General features: G+C 32.7%; 1 protein-coding gene across 6 annotated transcripts; it reads right to left on the bottom strand.

The window, feature by feature from the left end:
• Positions 1–781: 781 nt before the first annotated feature.
• On the bottom strand, positions 782–16,785 carry LOC128155331 (tubulin polyglutamylase TTLL11-like). 6 transcript variants are annotated; one of them, XM_052816976.1, is made up of 10 exons: positions 16,226–16,785; positions 15,103–15,205; positions 12,264–12,964; positions 9,156–9,364; positions 8,377–8,579; positions 5,439–5,700; positions 4,964–5,067; positions 4,056–4,076; positions 3,617–3,655; positions 782–2,570 (listed from the first exon to the last, which is right to left on the bottom strand). In XM_052816976.1, the coding sequence occupies exons 1-10, from the start codon at positions 16,469–16,471 to the stop codon at positions 2,170–2,172; spliced, it is 2,289 nt and encodes a 762-aa protein (XP_052672936.1). In that variant the 5' UTR covers positions 16,472–16,785; the 3' UTR covers positions 782–2,169. The 6 variants fall into 6 exon arrangements, with proteins under 6 accessions (XP_052672936.1, XP_052672939.1, XP_052672940.1 ...); XM_052816979.1 differs by having other exon boundaries at positions 3,641–3,655; XM_052816980.1 differs by lacking the exon at positions 3,617–3,655.
• Positions 16,786–16,928: the final 143 nt, after the last annotated feature.

Below are 16,928 nucleotides of genomic sequence, written 5' to 3'. Positions count from 1 at the left end.
GTTGAATTGTCTGAAAATAAAGTCGCATTTGTACATTAATTCCATTATTACAAAGATGATTAAAAACAGACAACGGTATTGGTATCATTTATTTATTTTACGTTAATTTTACAAATCTTAACAAGGTGTAGTCATGGAGGGAAGTCTTAACTGTGTTGTGTTGAAGGAAGGAACGAGCAGGGTTTACCAATGCATTGATAGGCAATATATCTATAATTTCAAAAAACAACAACAAACAAATAACAAACAAAAACAAAATATGTAAACCTATCAAAGTGATGTGTAGACATTTTCATATACATGTATATACATCTACCGAGTATGATTCGCCCTATTTCTTACGAAAACTTAAAGTTAATTCATATAGCTTTATAGAAATAACCAGACTGAATTTAAATCTACACGCCCCGTTTATGAATTGGTCGAAACCTACACCGACCTAAGAAAAATCACGGACTGCACGAGATAACCATGATGATGTCAGACACAAATTCCCATTTGAGACGATTTGGCCGTTTCATTTAGCTAATGTACTGATGTGCATTAACAGTAACTAAGAGAATTTTATTGAATTTTTACAACCAATTTATAAATTTGTTGAAAGAAAGATGTAAATATAAACAATGAAATGCGTTCTTTGATGATTCGTGCGGACTATGAAGAGAGCGATCATTGCAGAAAAAATTACTTTTTTTTTTTTTGAATATTTATTATACATGAATATTCCTTGTTATGTATGATCTTTATATAGCTCAAAATATCTAATATAAAAGAAATATCATTGTTTTAAATGGAAAGTTTTATTTTTGATACATAATTTGCCCAATATCTTCAAAGAGTCAGAGTTAATTATTACAAAATGAATACAAAAAACAATACATTCATTATAACTTAAATCTTAGAGAATATCGTACCAGGCTGTAACCAATACGTCAACATGATACAATACTAGTGGGTTATTACGTAAACCGTGTGTATAGAGTACGTTTCCATTATGCCTCCCAGTAATACTTCACGCTTGTCATGGTCATGATATACATGTAACTCTCCCCCATTATGGCACCGTAGCGTACAGCAGCACTGTCAAGGTCAGAATCTTGATTAATTAATTTCTTTGATTATCTTATTGATGCATATAAAGATATATTGCACTGAATCACTTCATGAATCATATCTTCTGATTATGTCTATTCAGTATCAACAAAATGTACATCCAATACTTTTATAAAATGCTTAAAAAGACTAAACAAACATTTCTTTTAAAAAAAAATCAACACATAATCGGACATCGGGTCATGATTAACACAAACAGCTGGTGCAATAGTATTTGGATCAAATACCATGACGAATGTCAATCATAACAACATATCTTTTATGGACCTCGAATGCTAGTGATATTTTGGGAAATTTTATTTTCATACTTGTTAAAAGTAAACTAGAGAACCATTTGGTGTATTCATTTTAACTGTTTCAAATTGAACAACGTGACACTTATGCATATGTTATTCTTTGGAAGTTCCATAAAATACATCGATTTCACTTTTTAAGCAAATAAATTTATATTGTGTATGTTAGGATATAGTGATTTTTATTTCCATGATAGGTGTATATCTGATAAATAAAAAAAAATGCTTTAAAAAAAAATCAAATACACATTTTATAAAAATTATAAAATGTTGGTTGGTTTCTTTATTCATATTTTAACACATTTAATATATTTAATTGAGTTATTTTTTTTCTTTATATGATCAATTAAAATAAGTAATGTAAAATTTATTTTCATTTAAAATTATCATCGTGACTGAAATACATATAACGTATTTCCACAGAAGACACATTGTATTTCATACAAAACAAAGAGCAAGCATCTAAAATTTGAAAGTGAATTTCTCCTTTGGAGGAAAATAACTAAAAGTTAATGTTGAGCATAATTTCCACACGTAATTCTATGTTATATTTAGACAAGATAATAATATTGTCTAAATATACACACAAACCTTATGATTTTTTTTACTTCGAATCCTGTGCCGTTTTCTTTTCCGTACAAATATCAGTTTTCCTTGTACACACGAGTACATACTGAGTACATAATATATAGATAACAAAAAACATATAATGCCAAAGTATACAAAAACAATGAGCGTTTCCGTTTCTTGACACAAGAACTGTTCACTCGGAGTCCGGCGACCTGTGTGCGCTGAGTACCGCGGCGGTGGAGGAGGGCTGGTATATGGTCCTCCTGCTTCGTCTGAGGAATGACTCAATGTCCTCTTTGGAGGGCTGGCGTAACTTCTTCTCGTGGGCCTTCAGCAGGTCCTCTATAGTCGTCTCCTCCGTCATCTGTTCCATTATCCGCCGTGGCATGGCGTACAATGACCCCTGGCGGTATTGCAGTCCTAGGCGCCGGAAATGAAGCCGAGGCAGATTGTTGGCTAAATCATTGTCTTTCAGATTTAGACTCAGTTCACAGTGGTCGACAAGGTTTTCTAACATTTCTATTTTGGATGGAGCATAGAATTTTCGTCTGGCGATCTCTATACATGCATCAAGAAACCCTTGATAGCAAAGTCCTATGAGAAAAAGATGATTTTCACATTATAAACTCAATATCTTATCAGGGACGTATATTCTAACGAATGTAGAAGTTGCCTATCCCGTTAGTATATACGTTCCTGATCTTATTAAATAATGGTGAATGATATTTGATCAAAATTCTTTTACATGTACTTCTTCGGGCTTCAATTGCAACATGGTGATATGTGTTACATGTAAGTTGAAAGTTAAATGTTTCGTAATCTTTACAAAATTAAAAGTTTAATTTAAACGACAAAACGGGATCACCACCAGTGATTTGTGAAGTGAGATTTGGCAGAAAAAAGTGTATGACCGTTAATGAGGAGAAAAAGAACCATCCATTCACCATTTGTGCTCCTGTAACCATAGACGCTAAGTTATCCTTCATTTTCTGTTAATTTTTTATTTACCCAAATTTAGTTGAAAACTCAATCTGCAAAGTATTGCGAAAAATCAAGTCCTAACATAGATAGACACTATTTACTCATTTTTTATATTGAACCATAGTAAATAATTTCAGGAATAGAAACGAGCATATTACTGCAAGGGACATTTTCTGAAATTGCCAGGTATTTCTAACTTTTAAAAATGTATTATGGATTTTATTTTTTACTAAACTTCCAATTACAAACTACCATTTTAGAGAAAGATACACACGTCTTCCACATTCATCTACTTAATTTGTATACAAACGTACAATTACCTATAATGAAAAAACTACTCTCGTAAAGTATATATATTATATATGATACAGCTAAACACAACTACTTTTTTAAACATCAAAACCATTAAATCCAAACTATAGTACTACATGTAGTTAACTGATTGACTGAAATAGCAAAGCTCTGTAGCCAGAACCCTGATCTAAAGCAACACTAGAATCACAGTGCTAATCATACTACAAACGCTGTGCTGGTCACGTGAGCATTATGTGTCGCTAAGATTGCTCAAGGACACGCCCAGTGAGGGGGGAGCTCCATATTAGCTAATGTATGGATCAACACCGTAACACAAACTACATATACAGGAGACAGATAGATACCAGTGTTACTGACTATGGACCCACCGTTGCCTTTCTTTCCTGGTAAAATAAAGAAATAACCAAATGTGGTGTTCGAGTGTTAATCTTGATGTATAGACTAGAACTATATCGTGCTTAGTATTAATTTTCTCTTCTTATCAGACAAAACCTTCCCTGAAATTCAAGTAACATATCAAAAATTCCTAGATTAAATTAAGAAAGTACTCTTTACAGTTAACTATTAGAAACAAATGGTGAAGCAATTCGATATGCTGTCTGACAAGCAGAGATACATGTATTATTCCTATATTCAAATGTGATTTGCATTAAAACTTACAAGTGATAGCTGGAAAAATATTAATAAGTTTATACATTCGTTGAAAAGCAGTAAAATAAATAACAGCTGGAGATTCTGGTATGCTTGTATAGGCTGATAGCATTACACTCTTGAAATACCTACCAATACTTTTAATACCGGAACCTTAAAACAAGCACCATTTGACATTTTAAAAAAATGTGCACATGTAATACATGTTTCTAATCTTTATGAAGAAATGATTTCTCTTTTTTAATTTGATTATTTGCTACTGCTTACTTTCATGTGCCTGTGGAACTAGTATTAATTAGTTATTTTAATTCAAAATCAAAGAAATGTTACGTACACAGTATTTATACCAAAAGCAACAAACATGTGCATGACTTTTATATGTCTTAACTTAATGGTACAGTTTATGGAATATATCTTGATGCATTGGTGAAATGTATTGTGTTGTCCTACATATTGAAAATTCTTTCTTGCTACATCTTATAGTCAATCAACTTATTGTGGTTTTTACTTGAAACTTCAGATATTAAAGTTAAGAATTCATTCAGAATGCACTAAGTAACCTGTGACAATACAAAATTTTGTTTTCACTGGTAATTAAACCATTTGTACTTAATGGGAACTTTCAGTAAGGCCCTGGTGTTTGAAAACAGACTTCCAATATAACCACTTATTGTTTTTATTATGTAAAATTGTAATTTATAACAAATACGGTATATAATTATTTGATTGAAATGACCTTTGTAAAGTTATGCTGTACTTTCTATAAGCATCCAATTTCATAGCTTTAAAAATGAGCAAATAATTTACAAGACCAAAGGATGATGCATAATTAAACCATTTAAAAGATTCTTGATTTATTCCATTTCAGATTTAAATAAGAAAAAATATAACAGAATTACATTTATAAGCAAAAATTAAAAAACAAATAGTTTAAACTCAGGCATTTAAAAATCAATGGATATTTTATTTAAATGTACACCTGACACAGGTTTGGTTTTAAACTACTCAAGCTGTACACTATAGATGTTTGTGGTACTTACCAGAGGTTCTCTCAGGGTTCATGTGGTCCCACCTCCTCTGTAGGTCTATGTACATGATGTCCACTGAGGCATTGGTCATGCCCTTCCTGTTCAACCTACATTTTCTATAAGAAAACATTATATTATTTAAATATTGTACTTATCTTCATTAAAATGTCAATATCTATTGGGGAAAAAATTTTTAAAAGTGGTGTGGTTATTCTGATTAAGTAATTCACATTAAAATACATCATGAAAAAAACCCAAAACAACTCCAAAACAGGGTTTCCTAGTTTATAATAAGAAATTTCATATAACAGAATTTGAAATAATTTGACAATAACAAGTAATATTCTTTTCTAAAATGAAAGACATGTAATAAAAAAAATAAACTCATTTTAATATTTACAATTTTACACACCAAATGGTAACAACACAATTTTTTCTTCTTTGTTATACATGCATGTAGCTCAAAAAAGTAGACTGTACTATTAACCTTGCAAAGGTTCTAAATCCAGTGGGGCCAATTCTGAGGGATCCCCTTATCCCCAGAAAGTAGATAAAGAGGCCGGCCACCCTCTCCAGGATCCTGTATCGCTCACACTCCTCGTCGTAGATGGCCGGGTACAGCTGCTTTAGACAGCTCTCCCTCAGCTTGGTCTCAAAGTAGTTGTCCACCTCCTCATCAAGTTCTGTGTCAGACTTCAAATTAGACTCACGCTCATCATCAGAATTTGCATCTCGAGCTGTACTCTCACCTGTAGCAAAGATATATGAGTATACATGTATGTAAAAATGTAGAATTATTTTTCAATCATATTAAAACCAATAGCTTTTTTATTGACAATGATAAAAACATTTCCAGTCTATAGCATTAGATAATAAAAACAAGAGGCCCAGGGGCCACATCGCTCACCTGAGCAACAATATCCCTAACTCTGATCAAATTAGCATTACAGTATCAAAATCAAAATATCTTGACAATTAAGTACAGTAGACCTTGCTCAAAATTTTTTTACCAATTTTTATTCACATATTTTTATAGTAAATACCAAGCCCCTTTTGTTGTTGTACCTGTAATAAGATTCTTTTCTATTTCTAAATAACCCCCCCCCCTCCATTGTGGCCCCACTTTTCTCTAGGGAATCATGTTTTGATCTGCACAACCTGTGCTTTCACACAAGTTACTGCTTTTTGGACTAAAAACTTTCCCAGAATATTTCTGAAGATTTTCTCTATATATTCCTATGTAAAAATTCACACCCCCCTTCCCCATTGTTACCCCGCCCTACCCCTGGGGACCATGATTTAAACAGACTTGAATCTACACTATTTGATGATTCCTCTACAAAAGTTTTAGCTTTCCTGGCTTAACAGTTTTTAAGAAGATGATTTTTAAAGATTTTCTCTATATTCCTATGTAAAAATTTGACCCCCATTGTGGCCCCATCCTACCCCCGGAGACCATGACTTGAACAAACTTGAATCTACACTATCTGAGGATGCTTCAACTCCAATTGGAGCTTTTCTGGCCTAATAGTTTTTGAGAAGAAGATTTTTAAAGATTTTCTCTATATATTCCTACGTAAAAATTCAGCCCCCCCCCCCTCCCTTGTGGCTTCACCCTATCCCCGGGGACCATGATTTGAACAAACTTGAATCTACACTATCTGAGAATGCTTCCACTCCAATTTGAGCTTTTCTGGCAAAATAGTTTTGGAGAAGAAGATTTTTAAAGATTTTCTCTTTATATTCCTATGTAAAAATTTGGGCCCCCAATGTGGCCCCACCCTACCCCTGGGGACCATGATTTAAACAAACTTGAATCTACACTATCTGAAAATGCTTCAACTCCAATTTGAGCTTTACTGGCCAAATAGTTTATTGAGAAGAAGATTTTTAAAGCTGTTCTCTCTATATTCCTATGTAATAATTTGTCCCTCCATTGTGGCCCAACCCTTCCCCCGGGGACCATGATTTGAAGAAACCTGAATCTACACTATCTGAGGATGCTTCAGTACAAGTTACAGCTTTTCTGGCCTTAAAGTTTTTGAAAAGAAGATTTTTGAAAAATACCAACAAATTTTCAATATATCTTAATTATCTCCCATTGAAAGAGGGTATGGCCCTTCATTTGAACGAACTTGAATCCCCTTCACCTAGTGATGCTTTGTGCCAAGTTTGGTTGAAATATACCCGGTGGTTTTTGAGAAGATGATGAAAATGTGAAAAGTTGACAACAACGACAACGCCAACAGACAACGGACAAATTTTGATCAGAAAAGCTCACTTCAGCTTTCAGCTCAGGTAAGCTAAAAATTAGAAACCCATTTGGCTTCTTAGATGGCCTTTTCATGAACTCTAGCATATTACAAAGTCTTGTTGAGTCTCACATAAAACCTTAGTCTATCATTCATCATTACATTAATATATATTGAAATGGATAAATCAATAAAGAATACCGGTACAAGTATCACATACTTGTTTATAGCAAAAAGGGCCATAGATATAATAAAACAAGGCATTAATAGAGAGAATGGCCATGGCTACATAATTTATATCATTTCTACCTATAGAAATATGATCAATTTTCAGCTGTTGACAGTCTAATGTGACTGTCTTTTGACGGAATTGGTTATTGATAAACCTCTTTGTGTAATTCTGTAGCTCCATTTGTAAATCAATGAACCACACCTACCAGGAAATGAATTTCTGATTCCTCAATACGTAAAAATACAGCTGAATTATATTATGTTACTTAGTATACAATTCATCAACCCCATGAAGTGGCGGAGTAAAGGTTCATTATATACACCTCAGAAGAATCCTCACTTCAGCTTGGAACAAATCACTCTAAATCGGCATTATAGAACTCAAATTCATGCAGATTTAATGTATGTATAAATATGTGTGGATATGTGATCAAATTAAACATAAAGTCCTTTAGGTTGGATTTATTTGCATGATCAACTCATATTGATATTTCAATAAAGTAAAAGAATGATTCCTTATTCTTACAATGTACAAATTAAAGTATTCAACGGTCTCAATTCCTAATTATCCATTTTATCAGAGGGTCAGTGTACCTTAAAAAGGTCACAGTGGACCAGCAGATCTTCCTTTCAACTAAGACGTCAAGAGCATATACATATAGTACCAGGAGTTTTGAAATGTTAATGAAGATTAATGATGTGCAGGAAAAAAGAAGTCAAAATATAATTAACCTCAATACGTCTGATTATGATTTGAACAAACTTCAATTTACACTATCTGAGGATGCTTCCACACAAGTTTCAGCTTTTTTGGCCAGTTGGTTTTTTAAGAGAAGACCAACAAATACCAACAAATTTTCAATGATTTTTAATTATCTCCCCTTGAAAGAGGGCATGGCTTTTTAACAAACTTGTGTATATAACCAAGCTGAATAACCTCACCATGACTGGCAGAACTGTCGATGTCCATGTGCATTTCTGACATCTGTTGAGTGACATTGACCTCCCTCTTTTCTTCGTCAGACTCATCTGCCTTAATAATGACTATCGATGTCCTCTGCTTAACCAGAGGCTCTGGGCGTTTCATCTTTTGGGAAGAACTGGCCTTAAGTTTCTTAAGAAGTCTTCGCTTCTTTCTTTTACGGCTAGATAAAATATAGAATATTTTTATTGTCTTGATAAAAGGGAAGTAAAAAAAAATAAATAAAGATATACTATATTCTTAGTTCTTTAAGGTAGGTTTTTTAAAATAGTACAATGAGCATATTCAGTACCTGCATGGTACTCATAAGTCTCAATACATTACTGTATACAGAAAAATAATTGCCCCCTTTTTATTTTCATCCCTTTTGCCCTCGTTGTCAGCGGGCAAATATAAGACTGGGCGAATTCCTATGTCTCCAACTTTCTTTCTTTATTCACAACTTTGTCTGGGTGAATTCAAACCGTTTGCAAGTGAAAAGGGCAAAAATAACATGGGGCAAAAATAACCTTGTATACAGTAATTATGACGTTAATTGTTATTTCACACAATTCAATTTCAATACACTCCATATTTTCATATTTATTGTACAGATATTTTATTTAAATTAACTTAATGTGATTAAATATAACAGATGAAAAAAAAATTCATAATTAAATTATGGTTTTAGTATCATGGTAATTAGACAGGAATCTGATTAGTATATAAAACATGCAGCTAGACCTGTGCAAAGACTTACAAATATTTGAGCTTATCTATAGGCACCACATGTAGCAGCGTATCCCTGATGAGGGGGTACTTGACTTCTTCATCCTTCGGACTGATGACGTATTCGAACACTCCGGGTGACACTTCCTGTTCACTGTCCAGACTGAGGCTGGGACTAGCGTTGATCTCCAGAAGGATAGGCTTCAAGTTGTGGAGGAGGAGAATATCAAAACCTAGCACCTACAGGGATAAAAGTATCAAATATTAACAGGGTTGAAAGATTGGCACTTATACTGTTTCGTACGAGTTTCAGTTACGAGGTGACTACTGTAAAAGTGGTAATTAATGCGTGGGGGAAATATACAATAGTTATGCGGTAAGCTTAAAACTGCATAAAATTACCCTATGCATATGGTAAATAAAGGAAAACTTGTGTGTGGGTTTTCAATACCCACGCGTATTGTTTGACTCCAGAAAACACGCATATTGTTTGACTCCAGAAAACGTGTAATTTACCACCAACGTAAATAAATTAACCACTTTTATGGTAAATAGTACGGTATATTGGATTGCTCTAGCTTCACTGTATAATTGTTTTATTAAAAAACATGAAAAATTGAGTTATCTTTCTCTGAGACTCTGACAGAGACAACAGTCAAAATTCAAACATCAAAGACGACTCTCTCTCCTCTCTCTCTCTCTCTCTCTCTCTCTCTCTTTTTAATTTATTCCTGATTTATAATACAGCACTATTCCTGATTTATAATACAGCAAAGTTCAATTTTTTGCCCAAATTATACGAGATGTAAAACAAGCTATATTCTATCAATGTTATGGGTTAAGTTGAGATTATCAAGTTTCAAATTGTTAGACCAATATCTTGACTAGTGATCAATTTGATTGATAACCCATTTCTGTCTGTTTCAATAGGTTTTAAACATAATTTATCGATCAAGGTTTGTGTACAAAATGAATGGAAACGTCTATATAAGGTATAGACCACTTAAACTGATTTCAAACAAAGAGGACATTGCGAGAACTTCGCTACTTGTGTCATGATCTAGCTGATATAATAGTCTTCAAGAATAAAAGATTTTAAAATATGAATGGGTTACACAAGCTGATATTTAAAAGGTCTGGATTTCTAAACCTATAAATATTTGCAAATACTGAGACAAATAAAAGACGGTCCATAAAAGTGTTACAACTCTTTGTTTTGAACCATATTCTCACTACATCGTGTTCCCTGAATTACAAACAGCATGTTGGAATTAAATGGAATTACAAAAAATAATCCATGTACAATACAGAATAATTATATTTCATTATTCATATTCTATGAATTTAACATTACATAATTTTACTAATCTGTTACTAAGATTTAAAGGAACTGATAAAGCTTAAAAGGTTTGATAAGGTTTTGAAGGTTTGAATGAGTCAAGATTTAAATTTTCACATCTGATATTTTGAAAACTAAAAAGAGGATTATGGTCTATATTGCTGAAATGTACAAGCTGTAAAAAAAATATTATACTTTCTGGGTGACCCAAATGAAGAAATGTGTGGGTTTGCGCAAAATTTGAACAGTCTTGACAGAAAAGGTAAATTAATACCCTAACAAAACAACTCGATCTGTTTCTGATATCAAATTTACATAGGAGAGAATTATCTGAGTTGAAGTGCCAAGCAAATATTCAATAAAAACAAAGTCAGAGATTGCTAGGCAAACAGTTCATACACAGAAAGGCAATTATGAAGTTCAACATGATTTGATATTAATATATCAACATGTATATGCATAATATAGCTAAAATGTATTCAGATCTTTGTTTGAATTTTTTCCTTGGAGTAAATTTATCAAGCCTTTATTTTTTTAACCACATCAAAAATTTACTGTTATTCTACAAAGAGGAAAATGTATTTACTTTCCCTAACTAACATCAATTACATGTATAGGCCTAAGTTAATTACATCATAAATCTATGTGAAACCCTATTTTATTCAGTCTAGTACTATAATAGTTTATCCTCTCTAATTTGCATTAATTTCTCTGGATCATTACTTTTGTTTGTACTAGTTTTGCTTGTAATTATCATGTTAAAGTTTGTCAGGCCTTTTGAATTGTGAAAGGATTGAAATTAATAGCCAGAAGAGATTAAATGCGCAGCTCAATTAAATAGCATAGCAGTGAATTACGACTACTAGCTGCTTCTTAATTGTAAATGCACCAGAAAATTCATTTTCCATTCCTAGTTATTTCAATTTTCATGCGAGACCCAAGTCGAACAAAGAGACTGGGAGAGGATCAGACATATTTGTCTAATACACCATAGCACAGAAACATTTTATAATCAAGGGTGTGGTTTGAAGTGGAATAATAAACATTTTATTGCAACACACCTACTTAAAAATTGGCATGCATTGATTATTTGATTTACTTATGCAAGTTTGTAAGACTGTTTACATAAAACTTTAAACAGAAAACAAAATTCCTTGGGAGATAAAGACAAATTAATTTATCCACTCGCCTTGTCATGTGTACATGAGGCTGTCACAAAAAGAACACCTATAGTGAAACCTTTACTGCTTATTCATATTTTTTTTTTAAATTCCAATCCACGGTGCAATGTATTTGCCAAACAAGTCAAAATTAAAATCTTTAATTGATATGCACTTGATAAAAATACATGCACCTGCACAGCTTTCCTGGCTGGTTTTGCCTATACACCAATTAAAACTGGAACTTATTCAAATATCTTATGAATTGCTAATAATGATTTATTCAAAATATAGGAAAACAATAAAAATTTGATGAACATTCTGAGAGAGAGAGAGAGAGAGAGAGAGAGAGAGAGAGTTGTTTAATTTCAATTAATTCATTTTGCTATCCTCATAGATCTTATATCTTCATATATATATTAAAGAGCATTGGACTACTTGGTCAACATCTGATAACATAAATCAATTGTCTCTGATCAGTGACTACCCTCAGGTTTTAGTCCATACTCCCCATCCCTCTCTCCTGGGACATTTAGATGAGAGAGAGTTAATTAGGAAGCATTTGTTTCTCTTGATGACAGACAAAACATGCTTCAAGACATTCAAGTTAATGAGAAATATCGTCCAATCATACACAAACCTGAAAACATGAAGGACCCGTCTTTCCGGGGGGTACAGCTGCCTGATACTCCACTTTCATTTCGGGAACAATGGCCACAATGGTTTTGCATACAATCCGTTCTATAGACTTCCACACTTTGTTACTATCATGTCCATTCATGGCGATTCTACGTAAAACACTTGTCAATGTTCTCTTACTTCCCTCATCATCACGATCCGAGCGATTAAAGGTTGAGCTCCTCTTATTAAGAGAGTAGTTAGTCAAATGCATAAATGACTCGTGTATGTTTTTGTTAGTTGGGTTTTCATATGGAAGAGTTGAAAATCTGGCAAGTCCTTCTTGGCAAATGTAAAACTCTAATGGTTCTAAACTTTTTAATAAAACATATACTCTGAAATCAAATTTGAACTTGTCAATCAAATATACATTGGACATGTATTCTTGTGCAACATGGCACTTGCCATTGAAGGATGAGTATTCATTGGGCTCCCTCAGGAGATAGATTCCATCCCCTTGGGCCCCAGTGTCAGGTTTTACAATGAAGGTAGGTTTGGGTTTCACTCGTCTCTCATGCATTTTCCTTATTTCACATGAAAATTCATGAAACTGAGCAGGAAGATACCAAGTTCTAGGATAAAAGTCATAGTCTGTTGGAAATAGATCTCTCATGATGTCTAGACACCTAAATAGAGTCATCTTACTGCATATCTCTCCCATTCCTGTTCAAACAATGAAAATATATTAATATTTCATAATTGGTCTCAAATTTCAAATCTATATTTTAAAGAAAGCAGAAAATTATACTAGATTGTTATACTAAAAATACTTCTACATGAATATGAAATACATAGATCAATTTTTTTAATCAAATTGGTAATTACACTGTCAATATAATATTTAGCTTTACCTTAAGATCCTTAGTTTAAAACAAAAATTAAAAAATTAAGTATTGTATTTGGTATTTATAAACTATATACGAGGGTCAATCAAAAAATACGAAGACTTTTGTCATAGCTATGTTACTTAACGTCATATCATTACTAAATTTGGTAGACATAATTTAGCAATAGTTTCAAACAATTTGCAAGAAAAAAAGTTAATAAATTCCTTTATTTCTTAGAGTTATTTAGAATCTAATCCTGCAAAAATGAGGTCACGGCGCACGGTCAAAATTTGTGTTATGTCAACAATAAACCATATAATGTCGAAAGTAATATCTCTAAAAATTCGGCTTAAAATCAAATAATATTGAAACCTTAAATGAAGTTTTGTCTTGGTATTCTATGTTCCAAATAATGACGGGATATTTTGTTTTGTCGAACAGACATTAGTAACTAAAGACAGATAGTCCTCTTTAGAATTGACTAAAAACATCGACGTCGCCGGACGTCACAGCGCAACGAGAGGTACAAACGAAATGGATTTTACCCAGGAAAAAGCCGACACAAGCTGTAAAAATGCACAGTGGTGCAAAAAATAAGTCAACAATTATTTGCAAGTTTGTGTTTAACTGTAATAAATTTTGTGGGGGTGGTGGTAATTGTATTTTGAATATAAAACAGTCCGAAAGAGAGTAGAATATCTGTAAATATTTTGTCAAAAAATAAGTAACGTCAACCGCCGTTAATTGTTATCGTTACTGTAAACTAAGAGATACAGGGTTAGAAATTGAAAACTATGAAGAACTAACTTATGATTCTCGAACAAATGTGTGCAAATAAGATGTTAAGTGGTTCAGTATTATTTTAAATTGTAAGGAGAAAGGTACAAGAGACTATTAGTAAGCGTGATATAAAGATGGGGTTTATCTATAAACTGTGCGTCTTTAATCTTGACGTCATGTTTTGAACGTTACCATGCGCCATGGCGACAAAACATGTTGTTTTTAAAAAGGGGTAACAAAAATACCGTTTCATCAAATGGACTAAAACTTCGCATATCAATAACATAAGTGTTGGTGCACAGATTAATCTGTTAAGTTTGGCTATCATGAAAAATATATGATAGACAGCCACACTGTCTTCGTATTTTTTGATTGACCCTCGTAATTATAATGGATTTTTTGCAGTTCATGCAACCATGCATTTAGAACCATATAAAAAGAGCTTGAACTTTGGGTAGTTGTGTCAAACAACAATGTGACATAGACCTAGCTATACATTTCATTGCTGGCCACTCAGCCAAGACTCTTTGAAATCAACACAATTTGTCTGGCTTTTGAGCTAAAATTACACTATCTTTATATATGCATATTTCACTCAAAATCAATATCATTTTTAACTTGCTTTAATTGCAAGAAATAGATAGTTGCATCTTACCAAAAGTCCAACGTCTTGTTATTAAAATGGTTCAGACTTTTGTTTATATTGCAGTGTATATCAGCATGGTGCATGTATTATTGAGTTATTTTCTGTATATATTCTTACTATTTTTCATTGTGAAGAATAATAGAGAGAGATTTTCTGACCTAGATTTTCATACCTTTTCTTATCTATTGCAATAAAATACTGATTTTCCTTTAAAAAATATATTTCTGAACAATCAAATACCTGCAGGGTATTATAAATCAGGAGACAGTATATTTTCAGCTTTAAACATTTCTAAAAAAAAAATATAATCATGAACTCTTAGGCCTAAGTGGTAATTCTATAGATTAAAATTGTATGTAGAGGTACTTCCTGTGGGCAGTCGCATTAATCAATTTTTGATAAAACAATACATCTTCTGTGGTCTTTCTGATCGATTAAAGGGGGCTGCTGTGCTGAGCAGTCACAGACTTGTGTGATTCTCTTCTACAGAACAATGCCTTAATTGTCTCTTCATTTCTACCCCTATGCAATTTTTATGAACACTTCACCTGGAAATTTATTGACTTTCCCTCCATACACCTCGGGGTTGTCTTCAAAGTGACAAGCATGCCAATGAACATCACAGCAATTATCTTTACGGCCAAACGGGTACTGAAATAATGGAACTTTTATTAATATAATAATATATGGAGTTCATTATTCGCATCCTTAATAAAATATTGATGCAAAGTAAAGGACAGACATGGTATCTCTATTATATTAACACTGGACTTGGTTTTACCAGATTCTTGACAGTTATATTGCTTAACTAATATGCAACACTAAACAATTATCCATAGGCCTAAATTTTGATGTTGCTTTTATTTATATTGTCATAATGATATTTATATTAAAAAAAATTATTTATTTATATCTGTTGTCTCTTTCATATGGAAGCATATTTATATCTCAAGCAATACTTCATTAAAGAACTATATATGATATGAGTTGAATTTGTCCCCCATAATTCGCCATTTATTAAAATGTTTCGGGAAGTACAAAATGTTATGTTATTTTTTAAAAGAGTTGATATAAAATATATTTTTCACCTATTTATTTTATTTATTTGCGGTCACTTGCAGTATATGCATGACGTCAGAAGTGAAGCTATTTCTTTAATTCAATAAAATCAGTCAAAAATTGACACTTTTCTTATCTTTTTACGAATGGGAAATATAGAGCGCATGCTTGAACAAGGAAATTTTTTTTTGTCAGTTATTAGTCTTGGCTAGTTACATCTCTGATTAAAATATTTTGTTTGTTCAAGCATGTGCTCCATGTTTTCTGAAAGAAAAACTGCTTGAAAACAAGCTGTTTTATGCTAAAAATGCAAAAATGGCCGGAAAAGGTTGTCTTTATGATATCATATTTCTTAATTGTGGGCACTTGAATCAAAATGAACATAACGTAAAAACATCACATATATATCTGTACAAAGGAAACAAAGAATTAGAGTAAAATGATGATGTTCATTTTAGGGGGCCTAAAACATATCATATTTAGTCCTTCAGGGACTTCACTTGTGCACATTTTTTTTCAAAACTCTTATGTCAGATAAATACAATTTTTCATGAGTGTTTTTAAAAAAGTTAATTTGATTTTCAATTATTTATGGTGTAGATACTTAATTACCTCTTTAAATCCCAATTCTTTGACGCACATTCTCAGCACATCACAGTTAGACCTAGCCCTTGAGGTGTCAATTGTGATGGCATATTTAGATATTAACTTAGACTCTTGTAGAGCCTTCATGCGCTCCTTCTTCGCATGTTCGTCCCGTTTATGTCTCAAATGAAGTTCCCGACGGAAATCAGTCATTTTAAAACTCGTCGGCTCTGGTTTCTTCAAACTATCCAAAAATGACTTTGATGCAGCCATTTTCTCGACTCATAAGATAATGACACTTTCTTGAATTAATAAATCCAGTCACATAATTTTTTCAATCGTCTTTACAGTTAAAAAAAAAAAATACGCACGCTTCGGATGTTTTAATAAAGATAATCATCCATTTTCTTTCAAAGTAAACACTATCTTCTCGTTAAACATAATTTCAGTAGCTTCTATTTATCATCCTTTCAGTTTTTGTGTGTTTCTACATGGTTTAAATACCGAGAGAGACAATTGTCAATAAAGTGCGAGCATGACGCACTTGCTAATCTCGTCCGCCATTGGACGCCCTCGCATGACAACGATTTGGGCTTCCGCTCAGCGAGTAAACTCTTAATCAACTCGGTAGGAGTTCAATATTCCGACTGAAGTAGATAAACAAACGCTTGCATATTCAAACCATTTCTTAGCATAAGCTTGATCGGTTAAATGATTTTCGTTTAAAAAA

Source organism: Crassostrea angulata, chromosome 7 (assembly GCF_025612915.1).
Source record: "Crassostrea angulata isolate pt1a10 chromosome 7, ASM2561291v2, whole genome shotgun sequence".
NCBI classification, from domain to species: Eukaryota; Metazoa; Mollusca; class Bivalvia; order Ostreida; family Ostreidae; genus Magallana; species Magallana angulata.
The sequence above is the reverse complement of the archived record's forward strand: the minus strand, read 5'-3'. Positions and strand labels throughout refer to the sequence as shown.